At 40.7% G+C, this 21,394-nt stretch overlaps 2 protein-coding genes across 2 annotated transcripts in view; one reads left to right on the forward strand and one right to left on the reverse strand.

Moving 5' to 3' along the window:
• The window catches only part of LOC114660500 (rab GDP dissociation inhibitor alpha), a 50,844-nt gene extending 47,193 nt beyond the window's left edge, over positions 1-3,651 (reverse strand). Inside the window, exon 1 of the mRNA XM_028813230.2 lies at positions 3,246-3,651. Within this exon, the coding sequence (XP_028669063.2) occupies positions 3,246-3,290 (45 nt within the window). The 5' untranslated portion in view covers positions 3,291-3,651. The remainder of the gene's footprint in view (positions 1-3,245) is intronic.
• Positions 3,652-5,730: 2,079 nt separating this feature from the next.
• Positions 5,731-21,394, forward strand: part of LOC127525808 (mitochondrial carnitine/acylcarnitine carrier protein-like) — a 49,408-nt gene continuing 33,744 nt past the window's right edge. The window contains exon 1 of the mRNA XM_051933528.1: positions 5,731-6,144. Within this exon, the coding sequence (XP_051789488.1) occupies positions 6,031-6,144 (114 nt within the window). The 5' untranslated portion in view covers positions 5,731-6,030. The remainder of the gene's footprint in view (positions 6,145-21,394) is intronic.

Below are 21,394 nucleotides of genomic sequence, written 5' to 3' on the forward strand. Positions count from 1 at the left end.
TTTATACCAACAGTAATATGCCTGCATAATACCTCACTGCCACTGAAACTGCCAAGTCAGATGTTTTCTTTCTTTTTAGCTTTGTTATGTTTTAGTCATTCTTGTGTATATTTGAGAGGGATTTGTTGTTTCTTACAGTATCACATTTATTTATTTTATTTGTTGAACCTTTGTAAAATGCCAACTTTCACCCTGAGGAACAAATAAAATTTCTATCTCATATGCCTATACTGTACTTTTATTACACACACAAATACATATACTGTAAAGAAATAACAGTGGCCATATACAGTACACTTCCTCTCACACTTCCACAAAGCAATACCTCAGAAGCTTAGCAGAGTATTTTAAACCACAGATTTCACCTTGGAAACCACTTAAACCTTAGTGGTAATTACCTCTGCCCAAGTGCTACATCCAAGCCCTGTGACTATTAGGTCAAATATTTCTTTCAGGTTAGGACTTTTTTTTTTTATTCCCAAAACACATTTCATACACTAAAATATTTTCCGTTGATGCAACATTACGCATTACAACCACACTGTATTGTTTACTGATTAACTGACACCCTGCCTAAGGGTTTCTTTATGCCTTGAGTCTAGTGTAATGCTAGGCCAGGCTCCAGCCTCATGTAACCCTGAAACTAATACAGTGGGTTAATAATATTTTTTTTAAGCAGTACATTGTCAGCAAGGGACATCTATTAACGTATTAACAAAGGCTCATCTTTAGTTTTGGGGGAGGATTTGGTTTAGGAAACACTACTATTGGGGAGAAACATTTTTCATATACTTTATTCATTTTCTATAAGAACCACGTATCATATGAGTACTTCATGAATGCATGTGCATTACAAACTGCAAAGAGAAAAAAAAACAATTTGGCATCCTTTTGGCTACGAGTTCCACCTCGCACGTACTTTTAGTTTGAAAAAGGTGTTAAAGCTTTCAGTAAACATTTTAAGCCTAAGGAACAATTACTGTGCTCCCCTTCTACATGAAAAGTGCCACTGTCGTTATGTGACTTTAACAAATTAATAACTTTAATTCCCGGTCTGTGGTGATAAAGCATACACGCTTTGTGAGTGACTCGATAAACCGTATTAAAATGGGAATGAGTTAAAATATTAAGTAAGCCTCGTGAGTTTCTTTATAGAATATGTGGTATACATGTAAAAGTGTTGTTTTGTTGCCAAAATAAATAAAGAATAACTATATACATGTAAAAGAGTTGTATTGTTGCCAAAATAAATAAAGAATAACTAAAACACGCATGCAGGCATTTCGGCACCTTATAACAACAAATCTCTTTAAACAAAGGCTGCTTCCTTTTTATTTTCCATATCCTGTTACACCACTCCAATGAACGCCATCTGCATAGCTGTTCTGAACAGAGCGTCACGGCTCCGACTTAATAATAAGCTTCACAGAAAAAGACAATTGGTTGACAGCGCACTGCGTGGTGCAGCTGAACTGAGCTTTCTGGGAAAGCTCCGGTCCTCCGAGCCCCACCCTGGTCTTCCTCCGCCTATCCTTGGAAGAGGAAAATGCACCGGCGATCCTGTAGAATCCGGCATCACAAGAAAAGTGGGGTAATAAAATAGCATTACTAGAGTCCTGCGTTACTGTTTTTTTCAGTCATGGAAATATATTATCACTGCTTTCCTTTTTGTAATCGAAATATCTGGGACAGAAAGCCGAAGATCTGAAAACTAAATTTGCTTCTAGCCTGACATGAATCCTGAATAAACATGCATTATATTCACATTATGCATTAAAAGGAACAAATGTCACAGGCCCCCCCCTTTAAAGGCATAGATCATTATTTGTGGTACATAAAAAAAAACTTTTCCACGGGACCGATGGAATGGGTTACAACTGATATATAAGCATGTAATGGTTATTTTTATAGGCGGAGTGGTGGCTCTGAGGCTAGGGATCTGCACTGACAATCGGAAGGTTGCCGGTTCGAATCCCGTAAATGCCAAAGGAGACTCTGCTCTGTTGGGCCCTTCAGCAAGGCCCTTAACCTGCAATTGCTGAGCGCTTTGAGTAGTGAGAAAAGCGCCATATAAATGCAAAGAATTATTATTATTATTATTATACATAAAGTCAACATTATTTTTTAAATAATCCACTGACACAGTTCACCGTTCTGGTCAATACAGAATTGTTATTATCACTATTATTTTAGTATAAGTAGCGTATTACTGTTATGACTGGACTTCTTGTTAATCTGATTTTTAAAAATGACACGTAAGTTGCTGCCCTGATTGAATTTCGATCTTATATTCTACTAATTATAATTATTCGATGAATTGGTTTAAAATCCAATGGCTGCGAAAAGATAAGATGGAAAATAATTAAATGATACGAAAATGCGTTGATTGATGAATAAAAAGTAAACAGTTTTTAACTGCTTGCCGATTCAAAGTATACGTGGACTTGGTCGGTAAAGCCCACTGGAGTGGAGACCCCTGCTGATCGCTGAAGCTAAGTGCCTACATCGGCGCATCACTATACAGCCTCGATGCCATTCTAGACGATTTATTATTCATCGGTCGCAGCCGGTGACCGTGCATTCGCGAATATCGGGTAGAGCCAGGCAGCAGCAGTTCAACATTTAGCGTCACATTGGGTAGCAATTTCGAAAAGAAAGGGGTTTTGCATCTCAGAACCCCCGTATTAATTTCGGTACAGTATGAATTACAAATGTAACCACAAAAAATGGAAGCGAATGATGCACCTGTCTATTTTTCTTTACTAACCAATTGTCCTCGTGCAACAGCAAGACAGGGCGTGATGCCAAACAGCAATAGATCTACAATTACTATGTACTGAATCGTTACTAATAATAACAGTATTTTACTGTATAATCTGTGACAATATGTAATCTTATCCTTAGACTGATATATAGAATTCCCATTTATGTCTCGACGCAGTTTCTTCAAAGGACTGCCACTCTGAGCTACAGTAGTCTTGTCACTTTTTACAAGCTGTGTTTAAACGTAACCAAGCACATCCTTATGCAATACTGTGGCTCTGTTCGGTCAAGTGATAATACATCCTATTCCATGCACATGCGACCGACTGGATATTAGACAACACGAATTACATATAACAGTTATAGTTCTAACAAAACGCTACAATGACTTTACTGAAAGTATACATTGTTGACATAAATGATCACGAAATATGCTTTACGCGCCCGGTCTATTTTAAGTCACAGAAAAGCAACCAACTTACCGTCAAACCTGTACCAAGAACGATAACATCGTATTCTTCATCCATTGCTTTTGCTACTTCTGTTTTTATCTGCCGGCTGAAAAGAGAATTTTTGAAATAACGCTAATAAAAAGCGTTAATATTATTTAATTTTTTTTCTTTCAGCCGTAAAGATAGCACAACCCAAAACGTGTCCGGCGAGATAGACCAAAGATGGCTCTGTCCAAGGTACCACCACTGCCTACGATATGCCTTCGCGACAAAACATAGATCCTTCCCCTCCCTTGTTAGTAATAATAAATTATACGTCTAGCTTGAAACCCTGGAGTAATCGAGAGTTCATGTAGGGGGAATTCATTTCAAGACTTAAAAATTAAATCGTAATTATTTCACGTTTTATAGCACGATTTACATTTATGCATTTGTTCAGTGTTTAAAAAGCCAAGCCCTTTTTCCCTTCAGTGAGAATCGAGCAGCCTGTGACCTTGGTGCTGAGGCTTGTAGATTACTCCGCCGGCTGCATCACTGGGATGAGGTGAGAAATCGATACGCAGCTACACTGACTCAGGGATGCTCGAAGGTGGGTACGCTTGTCAATGTGCGAGCTGGTACCCCATTAAACTTTTTTCAAATTTAAACAAAATATGATTCTTTGTGTTTAAAACTTAAGAATAAGATTACCATATAAGAACACAAGAAAAATAAGTTTATTATCAACGGCGCTTAATTTCCACGCTACATGAAGGGTTGCGAGGTATATATATATATATATATATATATATATATATATATATATATAATGGATGGTTTCGATTTCTCTTCTATATGTGTGCCATAAGGTAAAATAACTTACTCAGAGGTGAGCAGTCAGACGGAGATGGGCAGTTAACAGCAGCATTGTGAGTTACTCTAAACTTCCCATAGATGTAATAATACTATACATACTTTTGGTCATTGCATCAGAGAGGTTATCTTTTATATGTACTGCTATAGAGTTTGTTTGATTACGTGATCTGGTTTTGATATGCTGTTTGAGCCTAACATTTTATTATAGGAAAGACATGCAGGTTATGTGGATTGGCGATTCTAAATTGGCCCTATTGTGTGCTTGGTGTGTGGGTGTGTTTGTGTGTGTCCTGCGGTGGGTTGGCACCCTGCCTTGTGCCCTGTGTTGGCTGGGTTTGGCTCCAGCAGACCCCCGTGACCCAGTGTTCGGATTCAGCGGGTTGGAAAATGGATGGATGGATGGGATTCTTGTAACTGTTTACAAATACTGTTTTTAAATGAGGCTGGAGCATATGCAGGTTAGGTGAATGACTGGGCCTTATCACATAGCGACGTAGAGGCAGGAATTGAAGCAGCCTCCTTGTGGTGTGAACTCTAGTCCCACTTCCGCCACTACAAAATATGTTTTTTTTCCTTTGTAGGATTATAATGTAGCTGTATTTAATTTGCATAGTACCGCTTGACGTTTCAGTTTCACTCCACATTTCCTGGTGATTCGATTAGGGTATTTGGTCACAATATTAGCAAGATCATCTGCACAGTTTCCTGCTTTTTGCCACTTGCCTCTTAAAAAATCTTGAGAAGGTTTCTAGTTATCAGTTAGGTCCTGCATTTTGCATTTTCTGTGTTGTTTTCATTGTAGTACTCAGTTACTGCATTTATTATAGTACTGTATTTTGCTTTGTAAAGCAATCCTTGACGGTGCAATGAGAGTGAGAGTTTTGAAAGCTCCATACAAATTTTCCACGTCACTTTCCAGGTTTGATTGACATTTCTGCTGGGTGGGGTCAGGAGACTTAGTTGGACACAACACCTGTATAGGCTGCGCCTCCGTGATTCCAATAGATAAAGAAGCAGTAAAGCACGTCTATACCGAACTTCCCAGTGTTTATTTGAAATACTGAAATAATAACACATTAGGATTTTAATGGATGACAATAACTTTATCATTTATAACACTGCACAGCATAACTAAACTTAATTATCTGTGAGTGTGGTGGCTCATCCAAGCGTAATGATTTCCGCCCAAATTAATCATTTGGCCAGGTCGGCAAATGAAAGCGTGTTTGAAAATAGATACATGGCTTGAATAGGTATGATTGGAACTGAAATTAACCGCTACATTATCTGCGACCATAATCAGGTTGAAAAAGCAGTGAAGCAGGACTATCTTTCCCCATTTGGCATGAAAGCAATGTCTCCGGTCTTTAAGTTAATGTTTTCAAAACGGACACACGGGGGCGATCTCCGCCGCCTTCAATTAGATCAGGAAGAGGAAGGATCGATTTGATTCAAAATATTAATAAGTGGCAGGTCAACAGAGTTATCTCAGATGTATGCATATACAAATATCAGGTGCATCTTCGTGTCTTTTCATGCAGCAAAAATCGCTTTTAAATCTGAGGGTTATTTTCCTTGTGTTTGTACCGCATGAATGTTTACTAAAATCTGCTATATTAAACAGAATGGTTTCTTTTATATGTGCTGTTTCTGCATGAACAGAAAACATGAACTCGCGTAGCCATAAACACATTTTAACTCGCATTAATTTCGAGCGCGTTACAGTTTGTACGTATGCCCCCCTAGTTTGATACAGTACGTGTGAGTCACTTCGCTTTAAGCGCAAAAGTGCTGCCGGTTGTGCGCGGCCTCGACGGACAGTGAGCGCGTGCCCAACATCCGTGTCGCCGCGACCAAAGTTTACTTTTTTGAAAGTTACGCTGACCGAAGCGGCACTTACTGCACGAGCGAAACAAAAAGTCACCGTAAGGGTTTGGTAGAAGCCCGGTTTATTGTTAAAATGGCTGAAGGAAATTCAAAGACGGAAAAAATATCCCCCGTGAAAAATTTTTTTGCAGGAGGATTTGGCGGAGCGTGTCTTCTTTTAGCTGGCCACCCTCTGGATACTATTAAGGTATTTGAACTCAGTTAATGAACAGGGCATTTATCCTTTCGCAGTGATACATGTGAAAATGTGAGCTGTATCATTTGTATTCGTTTACTGTCTAAGTTCTGAAAATGTCATATTTTTTGATGCGAAATACAATAGTTAACATTCATTGTGACTACGAGATAGAAAATCGAAATTGAGTTAGTTGTATGAATATGGTTTCTCATTCTTAAATTTGGGTTTTGTGGGGATCTTCTAATATACATCACAAACAGCTGGCTCTTGAAATACACAGTAACGTTCAAAACTGTAAAGGGCTACTCCTTGAGATGGTTAATTGTGATCATCTAGCGAGATCTGTTATGATCTAGCTGCTGGTTGGTTTGTTTCAGATCTAGTGCACTGTAGATGACATCCCATACCATTGTGGCACACTGCTCTTGGTAATGTCATTCTCTTAGGTTTTTTGGTGATACTTATCACAGTCTCAGTGAGGAATTGTCCACCCTAGTAAAAGGACAAGTGTCTTTATGTTTGTCTGGGTATCTGTTTGTCTGTCTGGTTGCTGTGTCACTGTTACATGCAGTTTGATATGGGATTCGTTAAAGCAGTGCTGATGTTTGTGATGTGACATCTGTTCGAATGAAAAATGCAAAGCATATTATTACTATATGCATTAAATACATGCTAATAAATTCACAACAAACGTTAACACTGAATATGCTGAGGTATGTGCTGATTATTTAGATTTCAACCCATCTTAGATGGGTAGATCAACTCATAAACGCATTTTGCCATTATTATAAAGGGTCCCAAGTAGCGTTTCTTGGCACATTTCTCCAGAGCAATTTGTTGACTGAACGTTCTCAGTGTTAGTGTGTTGTGTAAAGGATGTGCAGCACTGTTCATAAAGGCAATCAGTTTTGTTTTCATTTTGTCCATAGTGTGTCCTGGAAAGGATTTGCAGGACTTTTCATAAAGGCAATCGGTTTTGTTTTCATTCTGCCCATTGCTACTATCTCCAGTGTGCAGAGAGTTTGTCCCATAACTGAGCCTGCCTTTTTAATTAGATTTTTAGTTTGTTGGGTCTCTCTTGAAGTGATGTTAACCAGCCAAGCACAGCACAGCAAAGAAAATTGCATGGGTCATTACAGAGTTGTAGAATATGTGAAGGATGTCACTAGGGCTGGGCGGTATGACCCAAATTCTATATCACGGTATTTTTCAAAATTATACCAGTTTCATGGTTTTCAACTGTATTTTTTTCCCCATGCATGAGTGGATGTTAACCACATTTTCCACTGCAATTACTGTAGTAGACTGGCTAAGAATAACCTATTCCACTGTCATGAGAATTGTACATTGTACAAAAAAACATTTTAATGTGCACACAAGTATTAATACAGGTTTGCATGGCCCCATAAAGTGATAGTTTTCAAGGGGGTGGCACTAATGAAGAGAAGGAATCACATTGCATTACAGTTGCAGTCAAAATATAGAACCATTTTATTGAACAAATTTTGCAAACAACTTAAAACTATAATTTTGACAACATATTTTCAACCATCCAAAGAGGCATTTAGACTTAGTGAAATATTCAGAGATGCTTGTCAAAAGTTGTATTTCACTGAACATGTCTTAGAAAAGTAATAAAGAGTAAATATTTTTTGTAAACCAACTACACTTCCTGTTAATGTTAACAATCTTTGTCCACTGACACATTATCTATATGGATTGTAATGGTGTTGGTTATCTTGATCCACTGCTTGCTTTTTTTGTCGTAGGCAGTCCTCTAGCAAGTGCGTCTGCAAGTGACGTCTGACTTGAGTGTCCTCCGGCTTTTTCAGTTTTACCTGAGGACGTGGAGGGTGCCAATCTTAGTTCCATACATTCACGGTACTCCAAAGCATGTTTTTGGCTAAGGTGGTGCAGCAAATTACTTGTGTTACCGCCTCCAGCAACAACTTTAGCTCAACAGCATTTGCAATAAAAAGTTGTTTGGTCCACATCCGACCTTTTAAAAATAAAATCTCCAGACAACAGACATGGCTCCTTTTTTCAGCAAAAGTTCTTCTGTGTCATCATGTTCAACTTTATTGTCTGCTACAGCTTAAGTTTCTAATGTTCTCTGTCAATTTTCACAGCTCAGTACCTCCACTAATGCATGTACTCTGTTGCATGCGTGTTTAGTGGTGTAGCAGTGAAAAAAGTCCCCCATGTTTTTTGGTCAGGTATTTCATAACCCATCCCCACCTCCACCACTTCCAGAAGACATGCATGTTTGCTTAATCTAGTAACTCTGTAACTGGCCCAATGTGCATGGCTGTATGTGTGAGTGTGCATTTTGATGGGTTGTCACCCTTTGCAGGGCTGCTTTCTGCCTATCACCCACACACACACAATGTGAAAAGCCCCAGAAAAAAATCTTGACCTAGATTATACAGGTTTTGGAATTGCTGGATAGATGTTTCAAATGAGAATTTTGGTAAATTGCAGGTAAGATCATTACTTAACTATAAACTAATGATGTAGTGAAAACCTTATTTTATGTAGTACCTTTCACACAAGTTAGTTTTTTGACATTCATGTACAAATAAACACTTGGCTGGTCCATCAGTGCTAAACATTACAAAGTTTCTTTTCAATAATTCTATTTTTCCTCCCGGCAGTTTTAAACTGCTCAACAATTCTGTCTTTGTGCCAGAGATTCTGTGCTTCAGATGTGAGCAAAATGCCAAGCATTTAATTAGTAATTGGGGTCAAGAGAAGTATGCCACGTTCTTCATATTTAATACAGTACTCTTCAAATTTATTTTCCTGAGAGCTGTACTTCAGGCACACACTTTAAATAAGACAAATATATTGTAAGATCCACTAGTGCATTTGCTTTTACCAATATTATTGTGTCCTCAGCACTTTTCACTAGTGGACAGCATCTTTATATTCGTGACCAGAAACAGTTGTGAGTGCTGCCAAGTGTGGTGAAATAGCATCAGTTGAGTAGCATAATTAAAGCTAGACATGTGCAAGCAAAAAATGTAACTGGGGGTTTTGCATTCTGAGATTGCACATCAAATACAAGTACAATGTAAGCACATGAAATGAAAACAAATGGAAGACTTAAATAGTGGTTTTGAATTCATTTGTAAATTTTATAAACCTAAGACAACTCCACAGTCAATTACTGACGTCAGCCTCCTGTATATTATGAACTTAGATTAGCTTCATTTAAGCTTTTCCAACTGTGAATTAATACATTAAACCAAGGGTAAGACATCATGGGGAAGCCACCAATACAGGGACCAGCTAAACATTATTTGACATACATTGTAGTACACAGGCTTTATAAAGTAATGCTTAGTATAAATACCTGACTTCCAAATTTCCTCCATCTGTCTGGGCTTTAGTAACTGCTTTTGCAGTTTAATCAGCCAATAGTCAATTTGTGAATTTTTTATGTCATTTTTATCAGTAACTATTCAAAAGTTAAGAGTAAGGGTAACATGGTGGCTCAGTGATTAGCGTTTTACCCTCACAGACCCAGTGTCACAGGTTTGAATCTCATTTGTGGTTATTGCCTGTTTAACATTTGCTCCTTGTCTCTGTGTCTATGTGGGGTTTCTTTTAGGCCCAACATGTTTTCCTTCCATATACCAAAGAGATGCCATTTAAATGAATTTTTCGTATGATGCCCCACGATGAACTGGCCCTCTGTTCAGAGTTATTTCTCTCCTTGCACCCAGTCCCCAAAACTCTGAATTCAATTAAGTGGGTTTCAGAGTGTATTTAAGTAGTTAAGAGGAGCACATAGAGTGGTTATGTCTGAAATTTCAAAGTTTAAGACTCCTAGGTTTGCACATTCCTCCCATGTTTGTCTCCTCCAGGTTTTGGCCCCACACCCAAAGGTGTGCATTTTAAGTTAACTGGTGTCTCCAAAGTTTGCTTTTATGAGTGACTGGAGAGTGTGTGTGCATGTGTGTTCTGCAATGGACTGACTACCATCTAGGGTGGATTCTAGACCTGCAATGATGCCAGGGTACATTTCAGTCATCACAACCCAGGATTATGTTTGTAGAATAAGGGCTTTAGTAATAAGTATATTATAGATACTCCACAGTTAGCTGATGTCATGTTTCAGCCAGAGTTTATTCCCTGTTTTATGTGTATTGTACTTATATTATGTTACATTATTGTTTTGGTTATTTCAGATTTATTATATTTTATACTTTAATGTGATTTCCATTAAGATTATTTAATTTTTCATATTAAAGTACAATGTTTTTAAATGTTCCATGATTCCTTGTGTTTTGTTAGTGGAACTCCAGGAAGTGGGGCAACCCTGATGTCGAGAAGGGTCTAGGTATAACCCTCCAGAGCTCTGCAATTTGGGAGCTCTTCTGAACAGCCAGTTGAAGTGCATGCTTATGTCACTTGGTTTACTCAACAGTCGTCATTATTTGAGCCAGATAAACTCCCACAACCGTAATATTGGGTAACATCACAGACGTATAAGGCAAAGTGACAACCTCCTCAGCATAGTCAATTGCTTATCTTTGATGTTTCTGGTTCTGGATTCTTATTTATTGGGTTTCATATTGGGACTTGATAGCTTTGGTTTTGAGGCATAACCCCTTTGCCTTATTTTTGCCCTTTTGTCCTGTTTGCTTATACTTAGATTTCAATTATATGATTACTTTTTATTGATAAAAATGCTTTTTCACATTTTCTCATTTATCCAGAGGTTTTATATTCCCTCTCCCTAGAAAGGCATTTTTGTATATTTTTAACATTAAAAGTTTATTTTGGACTTTCAATGCCAGCTCCATATTTTTGGGTCTCTGTAGGCTGCAGCCTGCCTGTAGTAGTTTGGGGCCAGTTACCAGAAGTAAGGCCACTTTTTGCTAGGCCAGTGAAAGTCCTAACCTTTGTTTGGGGTCTTTTTGGAAGCATCAAAACCCATTTGCCATGTTTGTGTCACCATTCCATAACAAATGGCAAGTGTTCACGGACAGAGCCATTGAGTGATGCTGCAGAGGCATGTAGCAGATGGTTATCATACAAGGTGTCAGTAAAACATTAGCAGATTGACTCCTTACAGTAAATTTAAAATGCGGCACTGTAGCATGATGCAACTTTTTTGAGGATATTCAGTACTTCCATGTCATCTGTTCATCTCTGAATTAACAGAGTGAGGAGAATAGGCTTCAAACTTTTCTTAGATTTTTAAAAAGTAATCTACTTGTCCTTCAGGGAACTGCATTTGCAGCATGTAGTCCTTCTATAATGACGATATCGATTGTAGGAATCAGTGAGAATATACTGTAGACTACTGTACTGAATATACTGTAGACTAACAGTATGGAACATGTGATTTGCATCATGAGTGACCAGTTATTCATTTGTTTTGATGCTGATGCATACCATAATCTCATGAAAACATTGAAGTGCTTTTGTCTGAGTATGCAGGATTTATTTATTTGTCTTTTAACACTGATGTAAGTCTTACTGGGTGGAAGGCAATGTATTTTTGGTGTGTCGTCTCTTTTCGCAGTGAGTTGTTGTTGAGTTCAGAGTGATTGTAGACTTTGGAAGGGTAAGGGGGTGACATTGGCTCTTGATCTATTTCTTTTCATGTAATGGACATTTGCTTAGCTCACTAATTGTTTATGGAACCACATTAGCGGAATGTACATTCTACAAGAGTCAGTGACAGTAAATACTACCATAGAGTTAATAATGTGACCCATCGTGTTGTTGGTATGAGTTCTTTTTTTTGTTTTTGTTGTGTATCTTAAATTAAATATAACATACCACTGTATCTACACTAGCTTTCGAGAATTTTGAATTACCTTGTCTCATTGAGCAAGACATACAGTATCTCACAAAAGTGAGTACCCCCCTCACATTTTTGTAAATATTTTATTATATCTTTTCATGGGACAACACTGAAGGTATGACACTTTGATACAATGTAAAGTAGTCAGTGTACAGCTTGTATAACTGTACATTTGCTGTCCCCTCAAATTAACTCAACACACAGCCATTAATGTCTAAACCGCTTACTTGTGCATCATCTTTAGAAGAGGTTTCCTTCTGGGACGACAGCCATGCAGACCAATGTGATGCAGTGTGCGGCATATGGTCTGAGCACTGACAGGCAGACCCCCCACCCCTTCAACCTCTGCAGCAATGCTGGCAACACTCATACGTCTATTTTCAAAAGACAACCTCTGGATATGACGCTGAGCACGTGCACTCAACTTCTTTGGTCGACCATGGCGAGGCCTGTTCTGAGTGGAACCTGTCCTGTTAAACCGCTGTATGGTCTTGGCCACCATTCTGCAGCTTATTTTCTGGGTGTTGGCATATCTTCTTATAGTCTAGGCCATCTTTATGTAGAGCAACAGTTCTTTTTTTCAGATCCTCAGAGAGTTCTTTGCCATGAGGTGCCATGTTGAACTTCCAGTGACCAGTATGAGAGAGAGTGAGAGCGATAACACCAAATTTAACACACCTGCACCACATTCACACCTGAGACCTTGTAACACTAACGAGTCACATGACACCGGGGAGGGAAAATGGCTAATTGGGCACAATTTGGACATTTTTCACTTAGGGGTGTACTCAGTTTTGTTGCCAGCGGTTTAGACATTAATGGCTGTGTGTTGAGTTATTTTGAGGGGACAGCAAATTTACACTGTTATACAAGCTGTACACTGACTACATTGTATCAAAGTGTCATATCTTCAGTGTTGTCCCATGAAAAGATATAATAAAATATTTACAAAAATGTGAGGGGTATACTCACTTTTGTGAGATACTGTATAATATACAGGCCTGGAGACAACCATGAGTGAATTTTACTTAAAAGCGGATGATAACAATTAGATGGCTCACTGAGTGTCACATTTCTAAACCAATCCAACCACTCATGAAGGTAGCGCTCAACATAGGAGCGGTGATTTTGAACTGCAAAGAGTAGTGGTGCTCTCATTAACCTGAGTCAGAAAGCTTTTATTATGATAAACTGTCTACAACCAAAAAGTCTCCAAAAAAGACCCCAATTAAACATAAGCATGTGCTTCACGCGTGTACACAGCACATTTTAAAATAAACCACCTGTTGCAAGAGAAAAACCTTTTTGTAACATCAAATTATACATTGACATTTGAAGACATCAGTGGACTAGTGGGAAAACTGAATGATAGGTTGTTGTAGGTCATGTGTGTGCTCACTATTCTGTACCATAGTGGAGTAGCAGTTGCCAGTTCAAATCCCATTGCAGCCAGAAGGGATCCTACTCCATTGGACTCTTGAGCAAGGCCCTTCACATGAAAATTGCTCCTGCAGCGCTGTATAATGGTTGGCCCTGTGCTCTGACATCATATAAAAAGACAATTTCCCCAGGGGATTACTAAAGTACATTAAATCAAAATCAAAAAATAATATTAAAATATGTATTTGAAGTAAATGATGTGTCATACCCCTTCAAAATGACTGCCATTAAGAAAGCTGATAGTGAAGAGTCACAATGCCAGCAAAAGCACGGACAAGGCTGCACATCATCTACCTTCTGACCCACCTAAATGAATAATTAATTAAAGTTAACATTGCTGTCTAATTGTAAATGCAAACATGCCATGCCAGAATATAGCAAAAGTATTTTAATAGATATGTATGTATGTATGTATGTATGTATGTATGTACTGTATATCCATAGACCACAATGCCTATCTAAACTCTGTTTGCTCTTATTATGCCATATAGTGATATAATAGGCAAAATAACAGAAAGATATCATAGCAGACACAAACACTTCTCGAACATATGGAGCCAAGTACCTGCAGTGGTCAATATGTGTGTGTGTGTGTGTGTGTATGTGTCTCCGTCTCCATCTCCACTGTTGCATTGCTCATTACAACATACAAATTAGTTAAGCTTCAGTTATCTTGTGCTACTGAGATCCTGACTTAATAACAACAATTGTAGCTTTTTTATTTTCTGTCAGCATCATATCTTTTTTTTTACAATTTATTTTGCTCTCTCCCTGAACCCACAACAGATTGAAGTGTACGGACTGGACAAATTGGGGGTAGGCGTTTTAGGAAGAAGCCCTGTGGACATAGCCTTTGCAGTGACAGATTTCATTGCTTTTCACTACCGACTTTTTAATGAGTTGTCCCCAGGTGTATATTCGAATTTCAGAATCACATCTGGTCCCTCGAGACTAGGAATCACTGAGTAATTTTTAGGAATTGCTGGTGCCTTTCAATAAAAGTAAGATAATTTACTTGCTTTATTGAACAAAATAACAGTTTTCAGCTGTGTAAACACAGTTTATAAAGTTTCTCTCATTAACAATTAGCATTTAAATATGACTAATTAAAGACGAGTTAAGGGAGGTTACCATTAGGACACTGAAGGAATGGCTGTTGAAATAGAGCTTTACCAGCCATAAGGGACTCACAGACCAAGCCCGGATAAATAGTGAGGGTTACATCAGGAAGGGCATCAGGTGTAAAATTTTGCCACATCAATATGCAGACAACAATACAGATTTCCATACTGGAGCTTTGCAGTCATATATGAATAATAAATCATAAATTAGTCATTTTAAGCAATAGTAGCCATTTGCAACTCTAGGAATGCCTTGGCTATGTTTAAAAAATAATGGTATCTTGATTAAACAAGCAATCCATTTCTATCCAAAACATGAATATTTCTGGGTGATTCCAAATTTTTGATACTGGTGTATATTTTATTTTATTTTTTCAATTTTAAGTAGCTAAACTATGACCTTGATAATACATATCAGTGGTAGAAGTCTGATTTCAGATTACCTTTTCCTTTTTGGACAAAACCAAATTAACTTATACTGACTCCTCCACCATACTAATAGATCTAACAAACACAACATTTTAATATGCTTGATTTGCTGAAAGATTTTTAGTTCTACTTAAATTTGAAATCTAAGAGTAGATTGTGAGTAGTGTTGCAATTTTCAGAATATTTTGTATTGTGGTAGAATATTTTGTATTGTGGTATCAAGAATGTTTATATTTCTGACTTTATCCTGGCATCAGCCAAAAATGATAAAGATGGCTTAGTTCAGTCTTTACTTTTGATGCTACTTATTTGCTAATGACATTGCTTGTCATCATCTGGATTTTCACACAGATTTGTCTTTTTGTTTTTGTTGTTGTGGAGGCTGCAGCTCAGTGTTTTCAGCTTCACATTTTCCTGCCATCAAAAGGCTGGTGAGTCTCCTTGGAAACTTGTTTCTTTCCGCTTCCCCATTGACCTCTGCTTGACAAAGCAATGCTGAAGAAAGACTGTTTTCCACTGCTTTTAACCAACAACTGACTTATGTGTAAAGCACTGCACTGTGGTGTGCTCACTCCTGAATTTGGGATGCTTCTCGGTCACTCTGCCATACAACACATCGAGAGTTAGATTGTTAAAAAAACTTGTCCAGAAAATGAATACAACTAATTGTCAATTTATAAATATTCTGAAATCTGGAGACTGTCCAAATATAAATACGAAAACAATAGGAAACCTATTTTTAGGTATGTTTGCATATGATATGCGAAGTACCTATTATGAAAGCTCATGTCTATCTGTCTGCATGAAATTCAGCCCCCCATGGAGCAGTTTCATTCAGAAGTGGCACACTTATTCTCCAAAGAAATTTGTTGAGACAGTTTAGTATTTGTTGATGTCTCAAACAGATCTTTTAACATTTTTAAATCTCCCATTAAAAAGCATTGGCGAATTTGTGAAATTCGCCATCTTAAATTGTTGAATTGGAATTTGTTTACTGTTTCAATTTTATCTTGAGAGCAACTGCTTAAACTTGTATATTTTGTATACTTTCTGTTCTACTCGACTGACAGCCGCTCATATTCCCAAATGCAAGTGAGTCAAATGGCAGGCAAGAGTGCATGCACTAAAACAGCTAACACCGCTTTAGATAAGTTAACTAATAGTGCACAAAAAAGTCACTTCCCTGAAAATAAAAGAAAGGGGAAAGCAATTATGTAAGCACATATAAAAATTGACTGAACAGTATTATATCTGCAGAGTAAAGAACTGACATTATCAATCTGCAGATAAATAATGTTTGAACTAATTAATAACATGGGACATGACAAATGGTAAGCTAACTATGCATACAAAAAGGGCAGGTCTTTTGTGTGTATTATAATGGGGAGTGTGGAAGAGAGGTGAAGAAGAGAGTGCAGGCAGGGTAGAGTGGGTGGAGAAGAGTGTCAGGAGTGATTTGTGACATACAGATACCAGCAAGAGTGAAATGGAAGGTCTACAAGACGGTAGTGAGACCAGCTGTGTTATATGTGTTGGAGATGATGGCACTGACCAAAAAACAAGAGACAGAGCTGGAGGTGGCAGAGTTAAAGATGTTAAGATTTGCATTGGGTGTGACAAGGATGGACAGGATTAGAAATGAGTACATTAGAGGGTCAGCTCAAGTTGGACGGTTGGGAGACAAAGTCAGAGAGGCGAGATTGTGTTGGTTTGGACATGTGCAGAGGAGAGATGCTTAGTATATTGGGGAAAGGATGTTAAAGATAGAGCTGTCAGGCAAGAGGTAAAGAGGAAGGCCTAAGAGAAGGTTTATGGATATGATGAGAGAGAACGTGCAGGTGATGGGTTTGACAGAGCAAAATGCAGAGGACAGGAAGATATGGAAAAAGATGATCCACTGTGGCAAACCATAACATGAGCAGCCAAAAGAAGATGAAGATGATTTGCAAGAAGATCAGTTCTTGAGATTTCTAAATTCCTGAGTTTTTAATGCTGTTTTTATTTTATGTAAGTGATCACTTCTCCAAACCATGCATTAAAAAGGTTGAGAATGCTGTGTTGCCTAAACATGTAATGTAACACAACAGTTGACAAAGGGCCTTCTTTTATTGGAAATACTACAGTGCCTGCAACTACAAGCATTCAAAATAGCCATGACAAGTTATCACAGAACCAATTCAATACTGTGAAAAGTAATGTTATTTCATAAAATAGAAACAAAATATTAATAAATACAAGTAAGTAAAATTATTTGCATACAACCTGCCAAACCTTTTACTTTTCTTTTTATAATAGCCAAAAAGGATAGATTTTTATTTTTAATGGCTGGGTCTTTGAATTTGTGTACGTGCATCTTCCAACATTGTGTGCATTACTGAGCAGGGTTTTATTAGAGGATCCCCCTTGTTCGGCTACTGATGGTCAAGTTCTATAAACTATATGTTTCATATATGCCAGTTTCACATATGCCCACCTATCAACATATTTCTGGCTACACTACTACTACTAATCCATCCATCCATTCATTCATTATCCACCGCTTATTCGAGGTCGGGTTGCGGGGGCAGCAGCCTAAGCAGGGAAGCCCAGACCTCCCTCTCCCCGGCCACCTCATCCAGCTCCTCTGGGAGGACCCCGAAGCATTCCCAGGCCAGCCGGGAGATATAATCCCTCCAGCGTGTCCTAGGTCTTCTCTGTGACCTTCTCCCAGTGGGACATGCCTGGAACACCCCCCCAAGGGAGGCGTCCAGGGGGCATCCTGATCAGATGCCTGAACCACCTCAACTGACTCCTCTCAATGCGGAGGAGCAGCAACTGTACTCCGAGTCTCTCCCGGATAACTGAACTCCTCACCCTATCTCTAAGGGAAAGTCCAGCCACCCTGCAGAGAAAACTCATTTCGGCCACTTGTATCCACGATCTTGCTCTTTCGGTCACTACCCAATACTTGTGGCCATAGGTGAGGGTAGGAACGTAGATTGACTGGTAAATCGACAGCCTCACCTTTTGGCTCAGCTCTCTCTTCACCACGATGGACCGTTGCAGAGCCCACATTACTGCAGATGCCGCACCGATCCGTCTGTCGACCTCCCGCTCCATTCTTCCCTCAAACATGAACAAGACCCCGAGATACTTGAACTCCTCTACTTGAGGCAGTAATGTGTTCCCAAACCGGAGAGAGCATTCCACCCTTTTCCGACTGAGAACCATGGCCTCGGATTTAAAGGTGCTGACTCTCATCCCCACCGCTTCACACTCGGCTGCAAACCGCTCCAGTGAGAGCTGGAGGTCACTGTCCGATGAAGCCAACAAAACCACGTCATCCGCAAATAGCAGAGACGAGATTCTGATGTCACCGAACCATACCCCCTCCGCTCCCTGGCTGCGCCTAGAAATTCTGTCCATAAAACTTATGAACAGAATCAGTGACAAAGGGCAGCCCTGGCGGAGTCCAACCTCAACAGGAAATGAGTCGGCCTTATTACCGGCAATGCGGACCAAGCTCCTGCTCCTCCTGTACAGGGACTGAATGGCTCGTAACAATGAGCCTTGTACCCCATACTATCGGAGCACACCCCACAGGATGCTTCGAGGGACACGGTCGAATGCCTTCTCCAAATCCACAAAACACATGTGGACTGGTTGGCAAACTCCCATGCCCCCTCCAGGATCCTGGCCAGGGTGTAGAGCTGGTCCAGTGTTCCACGGCCAGGACGGAATCTGCATTGTTCCTCTTGAATCCGAGATTCGACCATCGACCAAACTCTCTTCTCCAGCACCCCTGAATAGACCTTACCGGGCAGGCTGAGGACTGTGATCCCCCTATAGTTGGAGCACATCCTCCGGTCACCCTTCTTAAAAAGGGGGACCACCACCCCGGTTTGCCAATCCAGAGGCACTGCCCCTGATGTCCATGCAATGTTGCAGAGACTTGTCAACCAGGACAGCCCCACAACATCCAGAGCCTTGAGGAAGACATGCTGGTGGGATTGAGAAGATCCTCAAAGTATTCCTTCCACCGGTCAATAACATCTGCAGTTGAAGTCAGCAGGGCCCCATCTCCATTGTACACACTTTCCCCTCCTGAGGCATCTGACGGTTTGCCAGAACCTTATCGGTGCCGGCTGAAAGTCGTTTTCCATGGCTTCCCCAAACTCTTTCCATTCCTGGGTTTTTGCCTCAGCAACAGCCGATGCCGCCACACACTTGGCCCGCCGGTACCCCTCAGCTGCCTCTGGAGTCTCACTGGTCAACCAGACCCAGTAGGACTCTTTCTTCAGCTTTACGGCCTCACGAACCTTAGGTGTCTACCACCGGGTTCGTAGATTGCCACCATGAGAGGCACCGACAACCTTGCGGCCACAGCTCCGTTCTGCTGCTTCGACAATGGAGGCTTGGAACATGGCCCATTCAGACTCAATGTTCTTCGCCTCCCTCGGAATAAGGTTGAAGTTCTGCCAGAGGTGGCAGTTAAAAATCTTTCTGACCGGTTCCTCCGCCAGATGTTCCCAGCAGACCCTCATTATACGTTTGGGTCTGCCTGGTCTGTCCGGCAGCCTATCCCGCCATCTGATCCAACTTACCACCAAGTGGTGATCAGTTGACAGCTCAGCCCCTCTCTTTACCCGAGCGTCCAAGACATAAGGTCGCAGATCCGATGTCATGACTACAAAGTCGATCATTGAGCTGCGACCTTGGGTATCCTGGCACCAAGTGCACTTATGGACACCCTTATGCTCTAACATGGTGTTCGTTATGGACAATCCATGGCCAGCACAGAAGTCCAACAACTGAACACCACTTGAGTTTAGATCAGGGAGGCCGTTCCTCCCAATCACACCTCTCCAGGTTTCACTGTCGCTTCCGACGTGAGCATTAAAGTCTCCCAGCAGGACAATAGAGTCCCCAGGAGCTGCACCTCGCAGTGCTTCTTCCAGGGACTCCAAGAAGGCCACGTACTCCGAACTGTCGTTTGGCGCATAAGCTTAAACAACAGTCAGAGTCCTTCCCCCAACTCGAAGGCACAGGGAAGCAACCCTCTCATCCAATGGAAAGAACCCCAACGTACAGGCCTCGAGCCAGGGGGGCCATAAGCAAGCCCACCCCTGCCAGCTGCCTTTCACCCACAGCAACTCCAGAGTGGAACAAAGTCCAGCCTCTCTCAAGTGGAATGGTTCCAGAGCCCAGACTGTGCGTAGAGGTGAGCCTGACTATATTTAGCCAGTACCTCTCAGCCTCACGCACCAGTTCAGGCTCCTTCCCCGCCAGAGAGGTAACATTACATGTCCCAAGAGCCAGTTTCGGCAACCGAGGGTCGGAACACCAGATTTCCCACCTTCGGCCACCACCCATATCACATTGCACCCGACCCCTATGGCCTGTCTTGCAGGTTGTGGGCTCAGAAGAGAGCGGAACCACGTTGCTCCTTCAGGCTGAGCCCGGCTGGGCCCCGTGGTTGAAGGTCCAGCCACCACGCACTCGCCAGCGAGCCCCTCCCCCAGGCCTGGCTCTAGGGTGGGGCCCCGGGTACCCTTTCCCGGGCAAGGGAAACGCCAATCCAAGAAGGGACTACAGTAATCCCTCCTCCATCACGGGGGTTGCGTTCCAGAGCCACCCGCGAAATAAGAAAATCCGCGAAGTAGAAACCATATGTTTATATGGTTATTTTTATATTGTCATGCTTGGGTCACAGATTTGCGCAGAAACACAGGAGGTTGTAGAGAGACAGGAACGTTATTCAAACACTGCAAACAAACATTTGTCTCTTTTTCAAAAGTTTAAACTGTGCTCCATGACAAGACAGATGACAGTTCTGTCTCACAATTAAAAGAATGCAAACACATCTTCCTTTTCAAAGGAAAAGAATGCAAACACATCTTCCTTTTCAAAGGAGTGCGCGTCAGGAGAGAGAGAGAGAACACAGCAAGCAGTCAAAAAAAAAATCAATAGGGCTGTTTGGCTTTTAAGTATGCGAAGCACCGCCGGTACAAAGCTGTTGAAGGCGGCAGCCCACAACCCCTCCGTCAGGAGCAGAGAGAGAGAGAGAGCCAGAGAAAAACAAAGTCAAAAATCAATACGTGCCCTTTGAGCTTTTAAGTATGCGAAGCACCGTGCAGCATGTCCTTCAGGAAGCAGCTGCACACAGAAGGTAGCAACGTCCCTATCGTCTAGGTGTGCGAACAGCCCCCCTGCTCACACCCCCCTACGTCAGCGCAAGAGAGAGAGAGAGAGAAAGTGAGTTGGGTAGCTTCTCAGCCATCTGCCAATAGCGTCCCTTGTATGAAATCAATGGGGCAAAACAACTGAGGAAGCATGTACCAGAAATTAAAAGACCCATTGTCCGCAGAAACCCGCGAAGCAGCGAAAAATCCGCGATATATATTTAAACTAGGGGGCTCCGCCCCCTGCTCGCTTCGCTCGCCAACCCCTGGTGTTGGGAATGACAAAG

Source organism: Erpetoichthys calabaricus, chromosome 11 (genome assembly GCF_900747795.2).
Source record: "Erpetoichthys calabaricus chromosome 11, fErpCal1.3, whole genome shotgun sequence".
In the NCBI taxonomy this organism is placed as follows: Eukaryota; Metazoa; Chordata; class Cladistia; order Polypteriformes; family Polypteridae; genus Erpetoichthys; species Erpetoichthys calabaricus.